General features: G+C 39.0%; 1 protein-coding gene across 3 annotated transcripts in view; it reads left to right on the top strand.

The window, feature by feature from the left end:
* The window catches only part of CDC14B (cell division cycle 14B), a 55,456-nt gene extending 32,517 nt beyond the window's left edge, over nt 1-22,939 (top strand). The window contains exons 7-14 of one of the 3 annotated variants that reach the window (XM_080819419.1): nt 294-356; nt 3,324-3,411; nt 3,716-3,946; nt 7,372-7,510; nt 7,685-7,844; nt 8,536-8,633; nt 17,062-17,178; nt 21,989-22,939. In XM_080819419.1, the coding sequence (XP_080675545.1) occupies nt 294-356; nt 3,324-3,411; nt 3,716-3,946; nt 7,372-7,510; nt 7,685-7,844; nt 8,536-8,633; nt 17,062-17,178; nt 21,989-22,025 (933 nt within the window). In that variant the 3' untranslated portion in view covers nt 22,026-22,939. Of the gene's footprint in view, nt 1-293; nt 357-3,323; nt 3,412-3,715; nt 3,947-7,371; nt 7,511-7,684; nt 7,845-8,535; nt 8,634-11,216; nt 11,345-12,424; nt 12,571-17,061; nt 17,179-21,988 lie in introns of those variants that run through there. The other 2 variants (XM_080819420.1, XM_080819421.1) reach the window with 2 other exon arrangements.
* Nucleotides 22,940-23,167: the final 228 nt, after the last annotated feature.

The following is a 23,167-nucleotide window of genomic DNA, read 5'->3' as shown; positions in this document are numbered from 1 at the left end:
TTTAGTAGCATTACTTTGAAAACTTGTTTTATTTAGCTCTGCATGGATAGGATGATTGATGAAGGAAAATTTTAAAAAATCAAATCTCATTAAAATAAATATTGTTATAACTAATTTTCCAGATAATAGAAGCATTTAAAACACACAATCCACCTTTGAAAACTAGTAAGTGGAACAAAATCTAAATATAATGATGCTCTTTTGGGGTACCTCTTGGAATTTTAATTAGGAAATTGGATTGGAAATTGTTTTTTTATTTACATCTTTATTAAAAGCTTTCCTTTGGATTTTAGGCAATGCAGTATGACTTCCTTAATTTCAACTCATTTAACCTTGATGAATATGAACACTATGAAGTAAGTTTTCAAGGATATTGCTTTTAACTCCTTTATTCATATTTTACTTACATAGATAAAATTCTTGTTTTTTTAAAGAAGTGAATGATTTAGATGTGTATAGAGTAAAAAAAAAAAAAATTCAGGTCTTTATCCTCTTACCCCCAGTTCTATAGTTCCAGTTCTTAATGGCGATTTCTGCATTTGATGCATCTTTTCAGAGTTGCATGAATGTGCTTATGGGCATTTTTCTTTAATTTTCTTTTTTTTTTTTTGGTGTTGATGATTTTCATATAGTGATTAGATGAGAAAATCATAAAACCCTTAACATAGGATCTGATGAGATGAGTAGTTATTATATATCTAATTACCTCTGGAAAAAATATTTTTATCATAGTCTTTTGTTGATATGAAGTCAAGACAGTATTGGTTACAAGTTACAGAAAGTAAATAGAAATGGCTTAACTAAAAAGGAAAATTTATTGACTTATATAAATAAAACATCCAGAAGCAGGTGTAACTTCATGCATGACCAGATTAATGTACTCCAGTATTTGAAATTAGGCTAAAGCTGCCCAGTAGTGATAAAAATGGTGACCAGCAGCTTTGATTTATTCTCTCGGCAAAGTCATCAGAAAAGACCCACAAGTTCCTCATTGGCCTGCCTAGGTCGTGTCCCTAGCCCTAAACCAGACTCTGTTCCTGATGAGGGTGGTTGGTAGGTGGGCCATCTTGGTAGTTGGAGTAGAGTACTGGGATCAGCCCTATCAAACCACCCAAACAAAAAGAGAGAGAAGAAAGTCTAGGAAAGCAAAGCAATAGATGTCCTCTACATTTTTAAATGTAGTGTATTTTTCTTTTTTTTTTTAAGGATAAGTAATTTGGTTCTACCATTCTGCCCTTTAAATAGATAGTAAGGTGCTTTGCTGAAGGTCTCTTCACCATGAGTCCTCATGGAATCTTGTCTCTTTATGCTACCGTGGTTACCTTGAGCAGACTTTCTCACTCATAATGAAGTGATTCCACAGATAGCACTCTATGCAGCAGTATCTGGAATCCTCGGATAACTGCCCTTTCACAATCGATTTCTAGAGTAACTATTATTTTAAACTGTTAGGTATAACCGAATTGTTTTAATAGTTACAATTAGTCACTACTGTGATATACAAAGATCTAAAGCATAGCTCAGGATTTATTCATTCAGGCCAACCATATCTTCTCTGGAATGGGAGTACATATCTGAAGTACAATATATATGTAATTTGCATCTTGAACTAGTAAATATAACTTAATACCATTATTTTTGTGCTTATCCTCATAAAATTAAACATTTAAAATAAAAAATACTTTCTCTTTTTAGGCAAGTAAAACTAGTAAGAATGCCACTTGGTATTATCCTTCAGTGGAGCAGAGTAGTGTCTTTATGTTACTAAGGAGTAATATAGGTGCTAATTAGTTTCCCTCTCACTAATGCAGAAATTGCAGTGTTGCGGGGAATAGCAAGGTTGCCGACAAAAGCTGTTTACTTTCAGTGAAACTGCATTGAGACCCAAGGAACTGTTTACGTAGCTACAGACCATGGGTCGTTTTGTTCAGTCTCTGGTGTATTTAAAAATTTTGGATTAGTGTCTTTCTTTGATTCCATGATGCCCGTTTTTTCCCCATTTTAACTTCTCTGAATTCAGGATGCATCTTACGTACAATCTCTGATGTCTGCAATTCAATGAAATCTAATCACAGTTTCTCATTAAAAACTCCAGATTTCTGGTTTCGTTTCAAAATTGGAATATCTGGGCCCATTCTCATTCCTGCTTAGGCCTTTTTAGTATGGAACATGGGCTCATTAATTCCCCTCACTGATAATTAAGTCAAGTAAATTGGATTTGGATTACCTGACTGGCCTATAAATACTCAGGCAACTCCCAGTTTATTTCTTCCTTGTTCTTGAGTGCACATATGTATACCCCAATTGCAAAGCTAATTGATCTTGTTTTTATTGCTAGTGTTTTTTTTTTTAAGATTTTATTTATTTATTTGACAGAGATCACAAGTAGGCAGAGAGGCAGGTGGGGGTGGGGGAAGCAGGCTCCCCGCTGAGCAGAGAGCCCAATGTGGGGCTCAATCCCAGGACCCTGAGACCATGACCTGAGCCGAAGAAAGAGGCTTAACCCACTGAGCCACCCAGGCGCCCCTTATTGCTAGTTCTCTCCTCCACTATCAAGTATCTTCGCCTTCCTGCTTAAATCTTTGTATATCCATTTCTATTATTGTTAAAGTTTAGCTATATTTATCTTATAATAATTGTTATGGTAACTTAGTTGAAAGGACTTAATAAGAGGAAGTAAAGTGTTTTAAATTTCAGTTTATATTTGCGTTTTTTTCTAGAGATATACTGTAATCTTACTGTACTTATAATTTCAAATTTCCTGGTGGGGTTAGTGCAAATTTCTCATGGGCCCTCTTACTAAATAGCTAACAAAATGATGGAAGTGTGTCTCTCTATAAGTAAAGTGTAAATATGGAGAAATCAAGAATTTTGTTTTTTTCCCTTTGTTGAAAGAGTCAAGATTGCTCATATTGGAAGACAATCATTCAAGGAAAATAGGGAAGCTTCTGGATTCACTCATAGTAAAAAAAAAAAAAATCACTTTCTTATTAAGTAACAGTAACCACATGAGAATTTATGTGGATAAAATAACCAAAATATGTAGTTATATTTTAGGTAGCAGCAGTCAGCTCTCTTTTCCAAAGCTGACTATCTCAAAGAAATGCTGTCTTAAGAAAAGCGATTAGGACGAGAAGAAGTTAACTAACTGTTCCCTGGGTATACTCATAGCAGGCTTAATTTTAACTTTCTTGTCTCCTGGTCATTTATATACAGTTTTGTGCTAAAACAAATGGATTTGAAGTCCTTCAGACACTCAGTATTGAGAAGGGATGTGGACAGATTAAGTCTAAAAATGAATTGTACTGATATTCCCTTTCCAGAAAGCAGAAAATGGAGATTTAAATTGGATAATACCAGACCGATTTATTGCCTTCTGTGGACCTCATTCAAGAACCAGACTTGAAAGCGGTATGTGAAAATAGGGAACATAGTATAATTTTGTTATTATAAGAAGTATCCATCCTGTATTTTCCTTTGGAAGAGGCCAAAGAGTTAAACCATGCTTGTCTGTCTTAATTATTTAAATAAACTTGGTCATTTTAGTACATCATTCTGCCTGGCTTTTAACTTCTTAAATTAGTGCTTTGCCACTTATAATCAAATTGGTATTCAATCCCTAGTCCAGATACTCTTTCTACCCAATTGTAAGTAAAATTGTTATCTGTTGTTTTCTTTCTGCATTTGACAGTATCTGGTGAATTTCTTTATGTAGGTTACCACCAACATTCTCCCGAGGCTTATATTTCATATTTTAAGAATCACAACGTTACTACCATTATTCGTCTGAATAAAAGGATGTATGATGCCAAACGCTTTACGAATGCTGGTTTCGATCACTATGATCTTTTCTTTGCGGATGGTAGCACCCCTACTGATGCCATCGTCAAAGAATTTCTGGATATTTGTGAAAATGCAGAGGGTGCCATTGCAGTACATTGTAAAGGTATGTTTCCAGGGTTGGTTAAAGAATGGTGGATGTGCATGTGTGTATGTTTAGAAACACACCATCCCCATTTAGATTATAAGCCAGGATACATGAAGCTGCCCTTCTTGTACTTTAAGTAAGTTGCTTTTTTCTTAAAACCACTTTATTGAGGTACGACTGACATTAGAAAGCTGTGCATATACAGAATGATTTTAAAACCCTAATTTCATGTGAAAAATATAATCTAAATTATATTCATTGGTAACCCTACAAAACCTTATCACACTGAAATGCATTCATTTAGAGGTGCCTGGCTGGCTCAATCGGTTAATTGTCCAATTCTTGGTTTTGGCTCAGGTTATGATCTCAGGGTCGTGAGATCAAGTCCCATGTCAGTCTCGTGCTTAGCAGGGAGTCTGCTTGGGATTCTCTCCCTCTCCCTCTCTTGATGTCCCCTGCTCTCACACATGTGCGCACTCTTTCTCTAAGTAAACAAAATCTTTTAAAAAAAGAGACATGCATTCATTTATTCCTCAAATACCTATTCAGTGCCTTTTGTTTGATATGTTCTAGAATATATCAGTGAGAAGAGCAGACTCTGAGGGCCTGTCTTTGTGGAGCTTATAGTCTAACAAGTTCCTATGTTTTCAGCAGCTATAAAGCAGTGCCTTGGCACTTAATAAGTATTTACTGAATAAATGATTGTGTATTATTAATACATTGTGTGGTGTATTAGGGTTTATTTAACTTCTCCCCCATTTAATAATGGAAAAAAGCAACCAGATAAGAGGATCAGTAAGGAAATCGAGGATTTGAACAACACGATAAATCAACTAGAAATAACAGACACCTTAGAACACTGCCCCCCAACAAGGGAATACACATTTGTCTCAAGTACACAGAGGCCATGGTAGTAATGGTTGCACAGCAGTGAGCTGGTTAATACCACTAAATGTACACTTAAAAATGGTTAAAATGATCTCCAGACACTGACCATAAAGAAACTGAGATCTTTGAATTACTGAACAAAGAATTTAAAACAGCTGACTTAAAAATGCAGTGAGCTAACAGGAAACACAGAAAAAAAACAGGAAAATATGCATGAACAAAAATGTTAAAGTGGTAAACTTTATGTCATGTGTACTTTACCACAATTAAAAAAAATAAATAATTAAAATCCAACACTGGTTATTTCATTTTTTAAATTATAATAAACAGTTGACGTTATTCTCACTCTCATTCAGGGTGGTTCTGCACCCCCAACAGACATTTGGCAATGAATTCTTCCCTAGCTCACCCTGTGGAACCTGACAATTTAAGCATGTCTAAAATACAATAGTGGGACACCAGTAGGGTAGGCATTCCCATTCCAAATAAGAGAAATCAGGAAGAAGAAAGGTCTGACAGGTCCCAAGCAAGTCCCAAACCTGGCAAGGCAAATGCTGTTAGATCTTAAGGCCAAGACATAATGTTCTGGTTCCTTCCCTGTTACGCAGTCCCCGTTGGGTAGTGGCCGTGCTCCTGAGGTGGTGGGCAGGAACAGCCTGACCCACTGACCATGGATCCGGCCCTATCCTTTGAAACCCAGGAGTAGATAGCCTTGCCCCCAGGCTTATATTGGCAATGACAGCCTTGTTGGTCCCTTGGGGCTATGCTTCCCTTTTCTTCAAGGATGAGGCATGTTTTCAGTGAGATATTTCTGTTAGTCCTGTTAGAATTCCAGAAACCTGAAAGTCTTTCTTTATTTCATCCTGTGTGTATCTCCCTTTAATTCAGACCGGCTGCATGTCTGCTTTGTATAATCAATCCCCGCACTGTTTTTGGCTTCTGCTGAGATGGCTGATTAGATCCATAGGTAATCACTTTATGGAATGGGTCATAGACCATTCCCTTGGTGTTCTCTCCGGAACATACTTTCTCACTATTTGCAATATGAATAGGCCTAGAATTTCCTAAATGTTTAGTTTCTGTTTTTCTTAACAACTTTTTCTTCAGTTCATCTGTCTCCTCTCACGTTTTACTGTAACAAGGAGAAGCCAGGCTGTACTTCAATAGTTTGCTTATAGGAGCACCTGGGTGGCTCAGCGGGTTAAAGCCTCTGCCTTCAGCTCAGGTCATGATCCCAGGATCCTGGGATCGAGCCCCACATTGGGCTTTCTGCTCAGCAGGGAGCCTCCTTCCTCCTCTCTCTCTGCCTACTTCTCTGCCTACTTGTGATCTCAGTCTGTCAAATAAATAAATAAATAAAATCTTAAAAAAAATAGTTTGCTTATAAATCTCCTTTTCTAAATATCCAAGGTTGTCACTCACAAGTTCTACCTTACATAAAGCACTAAAACAATTTAGTCAGGTTCCCCCTGTCCCCCAACACACACTTTCTAACAAGGTTTCCAGTAACATGTTCCTCATTCCCATCTGAGTCAGAACCAGAATCACCATTAACACCCATATTTCTACCAACAGCCCCTTCAGTGTGGTCTTAAGTTTTTTCCAACATTGTGCCTTAAAACTTCCAGACTTTTACAGTTCCAACTCCAGAGCTCCTTCCCATTTTTACATATGTTACAGTAGCACAGCATTTTGCAATACTGAAATCTGTCTTAAGTGAGGGTTTTCCAGAGAAATTAGAACCAATGGGCTGTATATATAAAGAAAGAGATGTATTATAAATAATTGGTTCATGTGAATATGGAGGCTGACAAGTACAAAATCTGTGGTGTGAGATGGCAGGCTAGAGACCCAGGAGAGCCGATGGTGCAGCTTAAATCTGAAGGCAGGCTATTGGAGAATTCTCTCTAGCTTGGGGAAGCCAGTCTTTCTATTCTCTTCAGACCATCAATTGATTGGATGAGGCCCACCCACATTATGGAGGGTAGTCTGCTTATTCACAGATCTAAATGTCAGTCTCTTCCAAATACACCTGCCAGGCTGACATACAAAATTAACCATCACAGGAGGTAATGATCATAGTCTAGATGAGAGTAAAGGTGGACAACAGAAATAGAGGTAAAAAAGAAATCCATGTGAAAATGGGAATAAAAGTAGAGTAGAAAAAACTGTTGGATGAGGGAAGAAGTATAAAAGTTTAAGCTCATGCATTTGAAAAGATGGTGGTACCATTAACAGAAAACCCAGAGTAGAAAACAGTGTACTCATTGAGAATCATCACTTGGAAAAAGTGATTTTCACTGTTGACTACATAGAACTATCTGGGGGATGTTAGCAATCTCCATGTCCAGGCTGTATCACATACCAATTAAATCAGAATTCTGGAGGTGAGACCCAGTGTTTTTTAATACCCTTCAGGTAATTACTATGTGCATCCAAACTTGAGAACCGCTGTTGAAGGAAGCAGAATGATGGGAAGCCTAAAAAATTGTACCTGCCCAACACAATTCTGGAGTACATGAGACCAGGTCCCTTTGGTTTGTTTCTTTTTCTAGCTGGCCTTGGACGAACAGGCACTCTAATAGCCTGCTACATCATGAAGCATTACCGGATGACAGCAGCTGAAACCATTGCTTGGGTCAGAATCTGCAGACCTGGCTCAGTGATTGGACCACAGCAACAATTTTTGGTGATGTAAGTAGATAGAGAACTTTGGTAATTCCTCAGGGGACACTTGGGTCTGGAAAATGATGGCAAGTAGGATTTTTCTTAGTCTCCAGTAACAACAGATAGTCTGTAGGGAGAGAGTGATTTATGTGTGTCTTTCTGGAAAAGCTGTATTTTGATGAAGTTATTTAAATGCTCTAGGAAACAAGCAAGCCTCTGGTTGGACGGTGACTATTTTCGTCAAAAGTTAAGGGGTCAGGAGAATGGAAAACACAGAGCAGCTGTCTCAAAACTCCTCTTGGCTGTTGATGACATTTCAATCAATGGGGTTGAGAATCAAGACAAGCAAGAACCTGAACTGGTAATCGAACCATCCCCATCACGCTGTTGTCATTGTTTTCAGTGCTGTTGAGGACCTTATAGGGCACGGGGAAAATTGTAGATAAAAATAATAAAGTACATTTTGAGGGATTATTGTCATACATTTTTTTTATACTTATAGCCCCCTCTAGGACCTTTTTATTCAAAATAGTTAAGATAAGGTCATATGTCCATAAAACTAAAATTGTTTGTTTGCTTACTAGGCACCAGAAAAATGAGGTATGTGAAGTAAGCTCTTTAGATGAACCTAGTGACGCTTCCCTGTGTGCCTCCCCACCACCTTCCCATTTTGCAACAGTTAATTTAGGGAACTAGTTGTTCTCAGTTGGGAAATGTTAAAGAATCAGGAGTTTAGGGGGTAGTGGTACTATAGTGAGTGGTGGTACGTGGATTGTGAAATTTTATGAAGACTGTTTCATTATTGAAAGCCCATGATGCTTCCTTACAGTCAGTATGTTTTATAACAAGAGTGCTGTTCGGTTCAATGTCTGTAAAGTCAACTGTTGGTTGTCTTGAAATGCGACCTGTAGCTTTATTTTGAAAGCAGCAAAATTTTTTAGAGTTCAGCAGTTTATTTGTATGTGTCTATGTGGGTTAATGCAGGTTCTATGCTTTACTGCCTTAATATGTGCAACTTAAGTCACTAGCTCAGTGTTTCTTTACTTACACAGTACAGTGATGATGACGAAATCCATGGAGTGACACAAGGTGATAGACTGCGGGCCCTGAAAAGCAGAAGACAGTCAAAAACAAACGCTATTCCCCTCACGTGAGTCTGGTTTCCTTTGTGTGGTTGATGTTATGTAATATGTATATGAGGTCCTTCATGAGCATTTTTTCCTGTCTGTTTTTCTCCATAGTTGCAAGCCCATTATGCTACTTCGAAATGGTTATTGCCATTATTTAAAACCCAGGGTTGTTGCCCAGGAAGCTCTTGGCTGTCCTTTATCTCCATCTTGTGTTGTAACCTCTCTAGGCTGTGTACATAGGAAAGCAGTATTGGGAATGCTTTTTCTCCATGGATAATCACCACGGGCCATCCTCAGGAGAGTGGCAGCAGATATAAACCACAGAATAACAGATTTGTCCAGAGTTGCTGAAATTGTGTATTTCCTTAAATTCACTACCATATTATAGACCATTGGATATGGTAGCAATTAATTGCTACCATTGGATATGGTAGCAATTAATCAGGGATGACATTGTAGCTTTATGTTCTATTATTTTAGGGCAATAATGAACTAGATTAAATAAGAATTTTGTATTAATTTTTCATTTGAGGAGTTATTTTCAGTTACAGAAGAAGGTTTAGTATGGGATAGGAAGTTTTATAGTTAGTGTGTATATGCTCACCTGTACTTGATTGTGTAAGTACTAGCTGGGATTCAACCTCATGGACCATCTAGGATTGTTAGAAAAATATGTAGAATTTAAAGACTTGGCCATTGCAGTTTTTTCTAGTATATTCTTTAGTATATGCTTTCATTTATGCTGTTGGATTCCTTCCTTATAGTAACCTTCCTTTTCATTGTGGGGTACCACATTTCCAGTTATGTCCTTTTTTTTTCTTTTTTTTTTTTTTTTTTTTTTTGGTGGGGGAAGAGAGAGAGAGAATCTTAAGCAGGCTCCATGCCCAGTGTGGAGCCCAACGCAAGGCTCAGTGTCATGGCCCTGAGATCATGACATGAGCCAAAATCAAGCATCAGACCCTTAATCGACTGAGCCGCCCAGGCACCCCTCTGGTTATGGGGGGGGGTTGTTATTTTGTTTTGTTTTATTTGATTTGGGGGGGGTGATGTAGACATGTCATTTTGTTCAGTAATCATCTTGTAATACAGTAAGGACCTAGTGACATCATAAATGTTCATGGCAGAGAAGAATAGGCCTTCTTTTTAATTCACAGTGGTTCTTCACTGGTACCTCCTTGTTATCTAAAGTAGAATTACGCAGAAGGCATGTGTTGTCATGGGCCCCTGCCTTGAGATGTTCTTAAAAGACACACAGAAAAGAACACAGTTGAAAAGGGCCGTGTGAAGGACACGTGTCCGTGTGGACTACAGGCATTCACTGGGCCTTCTCCAGTGTGGGGCAGCTGCACTTCACTGAGAAAGCTTTCAGAATGGTGCCTTTTGTGTCATTTATGTAACTCCAGATGCCATTTTGATTTTAATTTAGAAAATCTTCATCTAAGGCCTTGATGGTTCTTTTTTTTAGAAATATTGTAGTCCCTCCAGGTAATCCTCCTGAGGCCAGAGGAGGCGTGATAGGTATAGGTACTCGCCTCAAGCAATGTTCATTCCTCCCCGAGCATTTGAGTCTCCTGGAAGCTTGTCAGAATGTAGATCATGGTTTTGGGCCTGGGGTGTGGTCTGTGACCGCACTGCTAGCGAGCTTCCAGGTATCGCCCGCACGGCTGGTCCAGGGCTTTGCATCATAAGCCCTAGAAGGTGATTTGTGGGTTGCTTTTTAGTCGTGCTCAGGTTTTTTTTTTTTTTTAATGAATCTGCAACATCAGTTTATTTCTCAAAAGCTTCTGATGAAAAGTCAGGTTGGGAGTTGGGATGGGAATTCTGCTTAGTCAAAAGTTCCTATTAAATAGGGCTTCTAGGAAATTTCCTTCAGTGACTCTGAGTCTGCTACGTTGTGAATATGTGTTCCAGAGAGTTCATGTCATTTGCTGCTCTTTTCTATGGATGAGAGCATTAAAGTCCCTTTCATAGCTGATAGGTTTGTGGCAGTGTAAAAGAAAACAATGAATGAAGCCTAAAATTCTAAATACCATCGGAAACCAGAAGGCGACACTAGATGTGATCACATTCACCTTGGCGTGTGAGATGTCCCAGAGTGAAAATACTTATAAGAAGGAAAGTTAGTGAAAAATACTTAGTACTGGTGATTCTTAAAAGCAAGTTTATAGTACTCAAAATTAGCATTCCAATTATTGTTTTCTATTTTACAAACAGTGGGTGGGGTTGGGGGGGGTAAAGTTAAAGTTGTTAGATACTGTAAAGTAGTCCTTTTCTCAGAGAGTCTGTTTGATCCCGACTACCACGAAGACAGTAAATCAGGTAGCACCGTGACCTTGACGGGATCTGTGGGACGTGATGGCAAGTATATTGTTGTCTGTGCTAAAATAGATTTGGTAGATTTTATAACTTCATCCATGCTGCCTTTCTGCATACTGCTCATTTCTGTCAGTGTTAAATGAAATGGTGCATAAAGAGTCCATTGTGGCCTTCCTGGGAATAAGGTGAAAATACAGATCTAATTTGCTTTAAATCTTCCTTAGCAGCACAGTATGGATAGGTAGCCTCTCATCATTGGAAAATAATTCTTATGCCATGAACTTTAGGAGAAGAACGGTGAAAAATCTGTGATGGAGACACTTGGATATTCAGACCATTCTGCCTTTAAGATTACTGTTAATCAGTAACTGCAAATGAAACTTGGAGTGAATAGAGAGTCCTCTAGTGTTCCTAGGTCAGTTATTCTATTCTGTCTAAATACTAAGCCCCTGTAATCTTAACATATTAGTAGGTTTATGTTTTTGTGGAAGGAGTAAATGAGCTGTAACTTGCTGCCAGGTGGTATATCTTGCAGGGTGAGGTTAGATTGGATTTCAGGTCCATCCTTAGTGTAATCCCTTGTTACTAGAGACCATATAGGGTACCTGTTCAGTGATTAAGATGACAAGGACACCGATAAAAGTCTCATAGTAAGCCAGACGAGTCATTTATGACTTGATCAGCCCAATACTCACACAGAGCATATGTTCAATAGAACCTTTTATGTTTGGTCACAGGTATGTCCTGGTGACCATTTAGAAGTAGCTGGACGGAGTCACCACTCTTCAAACTGTGAGGTTTCCTTCTTCACTGCCAAAAACTAGACCATTGGATTAAGAAATACTGAGCTGAAAGCCAAGTTTGGCCATAAGAGGAAAATGAATGAGGAAAACAACTGAGGAAATTTATCTTATGTTGATTTGTGGGGGAAATTTTCCTCATTTTGTGTTGCCCAGGGTTGGGGGTGCTTCTCTAGTCCTTATTTTCAGAGTCTGCCGTTTGCCTTAACTCTTAGATGATCCAGTGTGGGACTGCATTGAAATGAGATCACTGCTGCTGTGCTGTGTTCATTTATAATTGTGCCTCCTTTGAATCACTGTTAATGATCAGTCCAGGGCTGCATGTCGTTTGGCTGGTTTTCCCTCGTTATCCTCTGGTTTGATTTAGTTTTCTGTGTGCATATCTTGTGCTTTTCGAAGAATTTCAATCCTGCAAGTACAACTCTGATTTCTGTATCATACAATTAAATTAACAAGGGCCATTTATCCAGCTAGAGATTGGATCTAATCTTTTGTTGCCAAATACCAAATCAATTTAAAACTGAAGGTAGCATTTTCTCCCCAACATAAGATGGCAAAATTCCATCCTTGTTTCCCACCCCTTTGTATCTATCACAGGGTGTGTAAAAATCACACATGGCTTTATTTATTTATTATTTTATTTATTTTGGCTTCCCAATTTGAACATCTGTTCTTTCCCCTTCACCCCTTTCCAGATGTTCCCTAGCTGTGCTGACCTCTGCACTGTGTAGTGTTGTCATCTGGTGGATTGTTTGTGACTACATTCTTCCCATCCTGCTATTCTGTCTTGATGGTTTCAGAACACAGTAGCCGTCGGGACCCTTTGACAGATAGCTGCTGTGTAAGTGTCCCATTCCATTTCTCTATACAGTCACTTCTGGTGGCCAGTGTGTTTCTCATGGTACATGTCTTTTTCACTGTCAGCTCTCCTAGCTTTGTTGGTTTGCCTCTTTTCAAAGGTTCTTTTTCTGAAACTTCTTAATTAATGGGATGGTGGCGGGGGGAGGCCTTCCCTGATCCTTTCCTATAGGGATACTAAAAAACAAATTTTGTTTTTAAGTTGTGCTTACTCTTAACGCATTTTTTGAAATAGCAATTTATAAAGTCACCAAAATAGTTTCTTTTTTCTATCAAAAATAGTGAGTCTGGGATAATTGGGGTGTTTTTCTTTCAGTCAATTTCCTCTAATTTCCAGAGTAAATGTCTTCAGCATATCCTTTTCAATCTAGCAAAAAAGAATTTGCCCACTGATTTCCTGCTGTTGGTAGAGATTTGCTTTTGCAGCTAGTGAGTGTTGTGTGGTGTTTCCCCTCCGACTCTGCCGTGGGTTGCAGTGCTTTTAGCCGCAGCTGCTTCCCTGCTAAGTCTTCTGCCTTGAGTAAGCAGAATCTTCTCCTTGGCTTCATTTCACATCCTTCCCTGTAGGGAATACAGTTAGTACAGTTTTCAAAAATCATGTTAAATGGAAATAGGACAGCAGAGAAGACTGGAGTCCCTTGTTCAGCCTCGTGCTTCTGCATGACTGCCACTGTGCTTACTTTCTCCCATTTTCCTTTCCCAGAAGTAATCAAAACACCCTTATTAGGTGATTATAGCAGATTTTGTATTCTCTTGCTATCTTTCACCCTGAAATGAATACCTTAACAGTGAACAGACTTTTGTTCTGCAGTAGAGTGTGGCAGGAAGCTTCCCCGGGGAACACCGTGCAGTTGCCACCAAGAACATAGGAAGGAGGGTGTGTCCTGTGAGACTGCGGTTCACCACTACCCTCTTATGTCTAGGCTGCATTCTTTTTTCTCTGAAATTCTTCCTTTAGCTCATATTTCAAGAATTTATTCTCTTGTTCCAACTTGGACTTGGGAGTTGTAAAGGAGTATGAAAGTTCCTTTTAGGATCTCCTCCAAAGTGGAATTCCATTGCAACCAACTCTCGTTCTTTGTACTTCATGGCTTTCTGGAATGTCTTCAGATGGCTAAAAAAGATTTAAAAATCCAGCAGATGCCATTCTTTTCAAAATTAACATGTTCCTATTATGACATTTTCTCAAGTGTCTTATTAATCCCAACTTTACTATTGCATAGACAGATATGCAGTATTTCTGATACGGATCTTTTTGTTTTTCTTTTTTTTCCTTTATTCCTCTTACTAAGCTTAGGTTTCGGCATACTCTGACTCGAGAACACCATGCACTACATAGATTTATTCTCAGACTGTTCTAAGTGGGAAAGGTATTTCGGATACGTGGAGTTCTAAACGGGTGGAATCGTTGCTAATAATACTTAGGCACTTTGTAGTTGTATTACTTTTCCCAGGGTAAGTTTAAAAATGGTCTCTATCAGACACCTTTCTTTTCAATATTCTGTGTAAGATATAATCTTTTTTTATTGTTATTACCGATATTTTCCAATGCATTTGTAGGCCTAAAGAGTATTCAGTTTAGCTTGCCTGATTAATTTGGAATTTACAGAAACAGAAGCCTTCAGCAGTAACAATGACGTAAACAGGTATAATCCTTGTAGTTATCTTGTGAGGGGACTACTTATGGGTATCATTTCTGGTATTCACCTCTATTGGCTGATGACGTAGCATGGCCTGATAGTCTGATTTTCCAGGCATGCCAGGTAACAGCCTATCCCACACTACAGATGGTTGCGTCCGATTCTCTGAGACAGTGGCAAAGGTGAGCCTGAAGGTTGTAGGGCCTCAGGCCCATCATTTGGAAAGTTTGTTTAGTGTTGGTGGATAACCAAGTGTAAATAGTGCATATTCGCACTGATGGATTCTTTTCTTGGAACTGAACGTTTATGTTCAAAGCATTTTGTAGTTTGAGAGGTAAGAGAGCTGTCTTGTCAGTTACTTGCTTTGCTATATGCCTCAAGTTGCAAGTCTGGGTCTGGGAATACTGGGTCTCAAAAGAGGTTGCCAAAAAGAAGGTGAACTGTTGTGTGGGCAAGACATAAAAAGGAAGACTGCGTGATGTAAACAGGTTTAATCCTTACAGTTACCTTTGGAGGGAAGTATTTAGGGACACTGGGAAAGGAGAAAATATTGATGTAGAATATTGCTCTGCAAAGCCTTGTGATTGGCCTGGTTTGCACAAGGTGAGAAGCAGTGGCCTCCCACATGCCTTGGGGGAGGGTGGATCTACCTTACATTTGGTGTGGTGGGAGTTTACCAAGGTAATAATCTAAGTGTAGTTGCTGGGGGGTTTTCCAGTTTACTGATGCATAACTTACAGATACAGTAACTGCTGTGTTGTTAATGCAAATAACTAGTTACCTGAATCTCTACTGGTGTGATTAAATACATTCCAGATTTCTGTCATGCTTTTATTTTCAAAATAGCCATATGAATTATTTACATTAATTTTATAGAGAAAGAAATGCTTTCTAAAAGATGTTTCCTGCCAGCCTGAAATTTGATTTAGCACCGATTTCTTTTTTCAAATAGTAAATATTTCAGTAGTAATTAATTTAAGAAATCAAGATTTAAATTTCCTAAAGCAAGTAATATATTGGCTCTTGTTTTTATGTTAATGATTTTACAGGGTGGGGATTGTCTATACTTTTGGCCGTCAGTGGCCTCCAATTATTTGACAAGTTGGTGTGGTGTTTCCAAAAAAGCCAATAGGAGTCTTATTTTCTCTCTTTGGCTAAATGGAGATAAAACCCGGGAGCCTCGCAGAACAGGTGTGAGGCCCCCAGACTGGGCTTCAGAAATAGCGGTGGAAGTTTGGTGGTTGTTTTGTTTTGCTTTATGAAAAATTCTATATCCAAATCCTGTTAGTAGAGACCATTAAATATTCTCCTGCACCCCCCCATTTGATATGATCAGAAAGATTTTTAAATCCTTGTTTTCAGAGGTGGAAATCATATATCAGGGCGGTTGGTTGCCTTCTTTGATCAAACTGTCTGCATATAACTTTTCTGTGTTGTTAGAGTGATAAAGCTTTGTGAGAAATCCCAAGGCAACCATTGGCTCATTTACCCAGGATCAGTTTCCTTCTGAGAATGAAGGCCTGTTTCATAGGCTTTGAGAAAGACTATGGGGATAAAGCAAACCAGCTGAGAGAGCAGCGCCCCCACCCTCCCCACCCCTCCATCCCGCAAATAGCTTGGAAACTGCTGGCCTCCAGGCTGCCTCTCTGGTCCACTGCCACCCATCACTTTTTTTTTTTTTTTTAAGTGATGAGAAGTTAAGCATTTTACTAAATGCTGAATATGCTTTGGTTTGGGTAATACTCAGAATTTACAGATCTTTGCTGCATTTTGAGGACCTGGCTTTGGTTATTAATTAACATGACAGTAACTCAGGCATAGGAGACAGACATAGGAGACAGATATTAGTTAGTTGTAATGGTTTCTGTTTACTCTTCATGAGCTGGGTCCTCCTAAGTGGTTATCCGCTCTCACCTTCGTTTGGACATGAGAGGAGGAAGCTTATTTTTAAGGCAGTGTTTTCTCCTACGGATAAATAAAAGTTGAGTATATATAAATGTGTGTGTATGCAGTTCAGCATTTTGGTCATTATCTGTTGAAGAAAAGGGTTACACATAAAATCTTTTGATGTTTTCTGCTGTTTTCCCTGTGACCATTCAATGACGAATTACAAAACACCCTCTACTTTTGAGCAAGGTGCTTTATGTGGGCTTTATCTGAGGGTGTTCTTCTGACTCATGAATTTGCCTCCTGGGCAACCAACACCCATAGGCATCAGTTCCTTGAGATTATTTTAGAGTTTAATTAAATCAAGATTCACAAAATTCAAACAATTTTGCTTTCATGTGAATGGTATTTAGTGACTTAGTGAGTAGTTATAATCTAGATAAAATTCAAGTTTTGTTTGAACATATTTTTAAAATTGAAATGTTTTATAAAGTAAGTATTGATTTGGGGTGTATTGCCCATACTTTCACCTCCGAAGAGTGACTATTTTATGAATTTTTATATTCATATTCTTTAGGATTTGGGGCTTTTAAATGATTTCTTGTTTTCATGACTAGAATTCTGAGAATCTACTTTTACTATGGGGCACAAAGATTTGTTCTACTGATTGATTTCTTTGGTGTGGGAATTGCTTGAAATGCCAAGTGATTTGTTTCATTAAAGCAAAGTAAATTCTGGTTATCTTTGTGTAACCTTCATGGGGAAATGAAAAATACTTGGATGTGAAAATGTGTTTCAGATTTTTTTTTTTGGCAAATGTGTTTGTGGAAAATCCTATCAATTCTCAATAAAATAATTTGCACTAAAGTGCAAAGATGCCTTCCTCCGTCAAGTATTTGAAAATTGTTTCAGTGAATATAATCTTATTTTTTTCCAACTGTTTTCAGAGTAATTCTTCAGTCCAGTGTTCAGAGCTGTAAAACATCTGAACCTAACATTTCTGGCAGTGCAGGCATTACTAAAAGAACCACCAGATCTGCTTCAAGAAAAAGCAGTTTTAAAAGGTGAGAAAAGAATCCTACTCTTCTGAAAAGTTCCAAGCATTGATTTTCAAGTTTAATCTTCTGGAGATAGAAATGAAGAGAGAAAGAGAGGAGAAAGCAGAGTCCCTGTGACGGGAAATTAATCAAATGTGTTTGACTTGTTCATCATCTAAGAAAACCTGGGCCATTGCTAATGTAGGGTTTGTTTTGTTTTGTTTTGTTTTTCAGAGGTGGTTCTCAACACTGGATTTGTGGTCTCGGGGTCAGATTTTGGGAAAATTGAGAGGGTTGTACTCAACACATTTTTGTATTTCCATAGCTCTCTGTTAGGCTCGGAGGAAATTTTTTTGTATATCAGATACAGCAAAATTGTTGGAGAATTAGCTGCAAATAAGTGTGATGGTGGGATATGAGAACGCCAGTGAGTCTGGAATCCTTCTTTACCTAGGGCCTGGTCTCTTGGCCACAGTACACACCCAGGGGGGTTTATGCTTCCACCTGGAGCCCAGCATCTTCCTTTCCTTCATTATTACAGGTTATGACGAGAAAATGCACACGTTCCATGACCAAATCCATTACTCACTATTGTTTCTGGTGGTTAATCATGAACTGAAAGCAGACTTTTCACTTTTAGCATATTCCAGAAGCAGTCCCCTTTTGAAGGAAGAGCAAATAACCTACTTACTGTCATCTCAGGAGAGGAAGGCAGGTGCCCTTTTTGTGTTTGTGCATCTTTGCCTGGTGTTGACAACACCTGTGGTCCTGTGCTCATGGCCCAGTGCCTCTCTTATGATAGACCACAAGCAGCCTGAAGATAGTTTGAGTCAGACTTTAAAGCATCCTTCACAATTTTCCTTGCTTCTTTTTTAACTTTCTGCCCTCATATCTTTGAGGCTGTGGGATGGCTGAGTTAGTCTCCGGGGCAGGTTTCAGCAGCCTGCATCCTGAGGGACTTACTAGTCCTGAGGGACTAGCTCTCCCACAGGGAGAGCTCTGTGTCTTTGTGCGTGTGTGTGTGTGTTTTGTTTTTTTAAGGAATTGTTCAGTTCTGCCATTCTCCCCCTCTGCTCATTCTTTCATTATAATTTCACTACATATGTTTACTTACACAAGAATGTGATAGGGCCTTAGTTCAAGTATTTGAAGACACCAACTCATAATTTGGGGATTTTGAATTTTTCTTTGAAAGGTATCAAATATTCATAAATTTTTTATTCTCTAATTCCATTTGAGAAGAATAATTGAGAAATACTGACAGAAAGTCAAAGATTTAGGTACGTTATAACATAATACCAATATGGTATTTATAACAGTGAGGAAGAGGAGATGGGCTGAAGATTGTTGAATTATGCCAAGTGAATCAAGAGTCATGTTTTTAAAGAAAACTTAATGGCCTGGATAAATGCGCATGAAGCAATAAGTGAAAAGAGCTACACATAAAAATTATGAAGTATTACTCTAGTTTTGCAAAAGTACAATATACTTTATGTATAGAAATGTATACATCTACAAATATATGTATATGCTTATACATATATTTATGTATAATATGTAAGTTTATGTATATTATACATTTATTTAAATATTTATATATACATACATTTCTATGCATATATGGAAATAAGGTAATGGAAAATATGCTGTAATATTAACAGTTCTTCTAGCTGTTAGGACAGTTAGGGAGTTTTACTTTTTTATCATTTTCTTTTTCTCCAACTTTTTTACAATAAGTAGGGGGAAATGGGAGCATTTTAACTTTGACATTTTAGGTGAATTAAACTATTAAAAATTCAAATAAAAAGCCTGCAGTCGGGACTAGTTAGACATGTTTTGAATGAACTTTTTTTTTTAGGTATAATTACTCAGGCTTCTGTTACCGTTGAGTGTGTCTTGCACATTTAATTCTGCTTTCTGCTTTTCTGGATTGTGCTCTTCAGGCTACAGAGGAATAGAGTCCAGGAGCCGGGACCACGCATGCCCAGTCACACCATGTTCCTCTGAGGGGCGTGGCCCTGCGGCAGTCTTTCCATCTAGGTCTTGTCTAGTGATCTAAACTTGTGCTTCTCAGCAGAGGTGGTTCCTGATTGCAGTGAGCATCTGCCTGAGGTCCCTGCACTGGATGCTTTGAGGGGTTGAAAGTAGAGTTCAGACTGAATACACTTGACTGAATTTTGAAATGACCCAAAGCAGTTTCCAGGCATTTTGGGATAGTGCCAAAAACCAAAAGCCTTCTAAATTTTCAGAGTGGGCTTTCAGAGATTGGGAAGGATGAAGAAATAAACCAATGAGAGAGAATTGGGTTTTGAGTGTGTTTCCCACCTCCCTTCATGCAGGATCTCCTTGGCCTCTTTTGGGTCTTTGATCTGTGTTCACATCACCTTAACTGTGAGCCACCTACAGCTCATGAAACGAAGGAAAATACGTTATGTACAAGTTCCATTTCCTGCTTCTAGGAAAGAGAGTTGAGATAGCCAAGCTGTAGCCTGCAGCTTTTATCCTACTGAATAGTATTCATTTTTCATTGGAAAGTAATGAGGGAATTGACACATTTGTGCATAGTCTGATTCAGGACAAAGCAATATAAGATTGTTGAGTAAAGTATTGAATAGAAAACTTTGCTTTGGACAGCAATACAAGGAAATGAACCTAGTATACCTTTCAGTATAAAATAAATACCTCCAAGGCGCCAGTGTTGCCTGTCTGCTGTTACCCCACCTCGGAAGCCTTCTCTTTGCAGGTTGATGTTCACACATGATCGTCCTCGTCCTATCTGTCCTGCCATCGGAACTTGACCTTTCATGCCCATGTTCTGTTCCCTTCCTAGAGGCTTCCGGGATGAAGACCTTACCTAAGCTCACTTTCCACTGATTTGGCTCTTTCGATTTTTGACAGTTTACTGAGAGGCTGTACGACTTGGGACAACTTTTCCACAAATACATTAAAAGAGCGGTTATTTGGAGGCTGAAAAACTATGTGGTGTCATAAATCTTTGCTGCTGGGAAGAAGTGCCCCCATGTTTCTCTCCTGGTAGATGCTCATTCCCTCTTGTACCCATTGAACACAAGCCTCATCTGAGCCTCACTCCTGGGTGCTAGGCTCTGCTATGGCCCAGTGTGCAGTTCAGGCCTGGAGGACTGGAGTGTGTGGTGGTAGATGGAGCACACTGACCCTCAGGGCTGTGAGAGTTCCGTGTGGCACCTTCCTCATGCCCTTTCTCACATCTGAAGAAGTAAATCAATGGGCTTCCACCTCTCTCAATTGCTGTTAGAGCTATAAATCATTCTGCTGTTTCTCTTTTAAGAATTACTAAATCCAGTGGAGAATTGACCTGTTTTCCAGTGTTCTTTCTTTCGGACGAGCTCTCTTTGAGTCTTGAAAGTTCCATCATTGTGCCTCTGATTGAGGACCTGCAGTCACCTCATGGGGTACAATCCAGTTCAGTTCATGTCTTGACCCAACATACGTACCATCGAGTGCATGTTTCTATAAGCATGTGCTATTTCCTTGGAGGAGTCCTTTTTTTCTTTCCTTCATTTTCTGAGAAAATGGTCATGGACAAGTGATTTTTTTTTTCTTCTTTAAATTTCAAGTTATTGTCATGGGGAACCATCATTTTCTGTGAACACCGTCAAACCAACCTAATGTTCATGGCTTTTGAGGTATTTTGCAGCTAATTATCCATATCGTGGGGGAAGAGAAATGCTCAGGGTGCCTTCCTTGGCCTCTAAAAACGTGAGTGTTTCCATGAGCCCTTCTGTTGGGAGTACCACATTCAGGACTTCTTGGGCTTTTGAAGTCTTCATTTGTGACTTTTGTCATCATCATGCCTGCCACTGCTTCTTGTCTCTTACAGTCTCAGATCTCAGTTTCCATTCCACCAATTCTGGGCTCCTTTCTGTTATGGTCATTATCTCTGAAAGTGCATCTACCTAGAAGCACCAGAATGTTGTCACTAAATATCCTTTTTAAAAAAATGTCAGTTTCCTCTGATCTTCTAAGATACTGATTCCCCTTTGAAATTCCAGATATTTCCCCACTTGGGTGCACCAGTTGACCTTATAGAAACGCAGTGTTCCATTGGGGTCTCCAGAGACTAAGTGATGGATCCAGACAAGCTACTCTCCTAGAGCGCCATCAGCACCCAGTGAGGGCACCTCCAGATGAGAACTGGCTTCTCTGACTCTACCTGTTGCTTAGTTTCTTCTCTGAAAGTTGCTGTTGAGTTCAAAGTTGACAGAATAAATTGGGAAGGATAGAAGGGAGGTGGGGTGACAGTCAGTCCAGGTCAGTTTCCAGTGGCGGGCCAGCTTTTCCTGTTGGGTGGGGGGGCCCTGCTGGCAGCAGGCCCGAGCTCCACTGGAAACTGCTTGAGGGGCCAGAGCTTTTTCTGTGACCGAATTCTGGCTTTGGAAATAATCAAGTAACACTTCTTTATCTTTTCATTCTTTCCACCTTTCCCACAGCCTGGTTCCTCAGAGGGAAGGAAGGAAAAGGAATGCTTTGCAACAAATGCCCTTAATGGCATTATGGTACTCGCATTGCTCTGCTGCTTCTGCCCACCCTTCCTGTTTTCTTTGTTTTTATTTTTATTTTTTATTTTTTTGCAGAACTGAACCTTTTTCTGCTCTGCCTTTCTCTCCCGTTTGTCTTTACTTTATGGTTGGTACTGTACTGTCTTTTCCAAAATACTTGTCATTAAAAAAATTATACAAAGTATATACTTTTTAGCATGTCACTACTTTTATTATGTTGCCTTCCTTGTCTTTTGGTAACTATATACGGGACACTTGGAAACCTTCATGGTAAAATCCTTTTTTTTCTCCCCCTGTAGTCCCTCCATTTCAAGGACTAAAACAGTCTTGCGTTAAGTAAAAACCTGTGACCAGAACTGAAGGAAGACTCTAGGAACAGAAAACTACAGCAGGACTTAGCACAATTTATTTGGAAACAAAACAAAATTGCAAAAAGCCTTAGCTGCTTTCCACCTAAGAAGTTTATTCAAGGAAGACAATGTCCACTGGAGTTTAAATAACTACATGAGTTTGGCCACAAGCAGTGACTTGAAGAAGGCCCGGCTCACCTTTTGTAGAAACGTCTTGAGTTTAATGACAAAAAAGCTGTTGTAAATTTAGTCTCAGGTGTAAATATCAAAAGCCCTCTGCTGTCAGGAGAGCTGACCAGTTTGTGTGGTGCACGTGTGTCCTGTGATGGCAATCATTTTAGCTGCTGGCCTTCAGAAGAAGTGAGGATCTGATGGAGGTTTTTTATGTATTTATTTTCTGTTCACCCTGTGTCAAAATTTATAAAGAGAAAACAGGCATTACTGAAATGATCCTCTCTGTAATTTTATACTGTTTGGTTTAACCATCTTCAGTTTAACATTTGTAACGTGGTTGTAATGGGAACTCTGTTAAGTACCCAAGCTGCTTGTCTTCCACCAAAGAGTGCTTTATTAACAAGAACCTGTGAAAACCCTGTTTGAAGACTGTTGGATGTTGTGATAAAAAGTGGTACTTTGCAACCTAAACTGGTAAGAGAATATGAGCAGTAGCTCTAGGAAGACTCGGGAGGGGAAACTGGCTTCAGAGTTGGAAGATTGTTGTAAGTCATTCCTCTGTGTGTCATTGAGGAACTGGAGAATGCCAAGGCTGCCCACTGTTTGGTTGCCCAGTCCTACAAATTAAAATCATATTTCCTTCCACACATGATTTAAAAAAACAGAAACAAAACAGCATTGTTGGTGTTTTCCCTTGGAAACAGCAATCCCAAATAATGGTGGCTTAAAAGAAAAAAAAAAGGTACTGCTTCATTAGGGTCTTTCTTTGTAGCGTGGATTTCTTTTTTTATGTGATCTGCCTAAGGCCATTCACATACCCTTTGATTTCAGTAACAGTTATTCACATCTGGATTTCAGTTGTTTGTAAATAAGAGACTCACTGTTGCCTTTGGTTAGGGAATACAACTAACTCTTTGCAGAGTGCCTTCGCCCCTCCCCCCTACAGAAACACAG

This window comes from Martes martes, assembly GCF_963455335.1.
Source record: "Martes martes genome assembly, chromosome: 12".
Classification (NCBI taxonomy): Eukaryota; Metazoa; Chordata; class Mammalia; order Carnivora; family Mustelidae; genus Martes; species Martes martes.
This window is presented reverse-complemented; position numbering and strand designations above follow the sequence as displayed.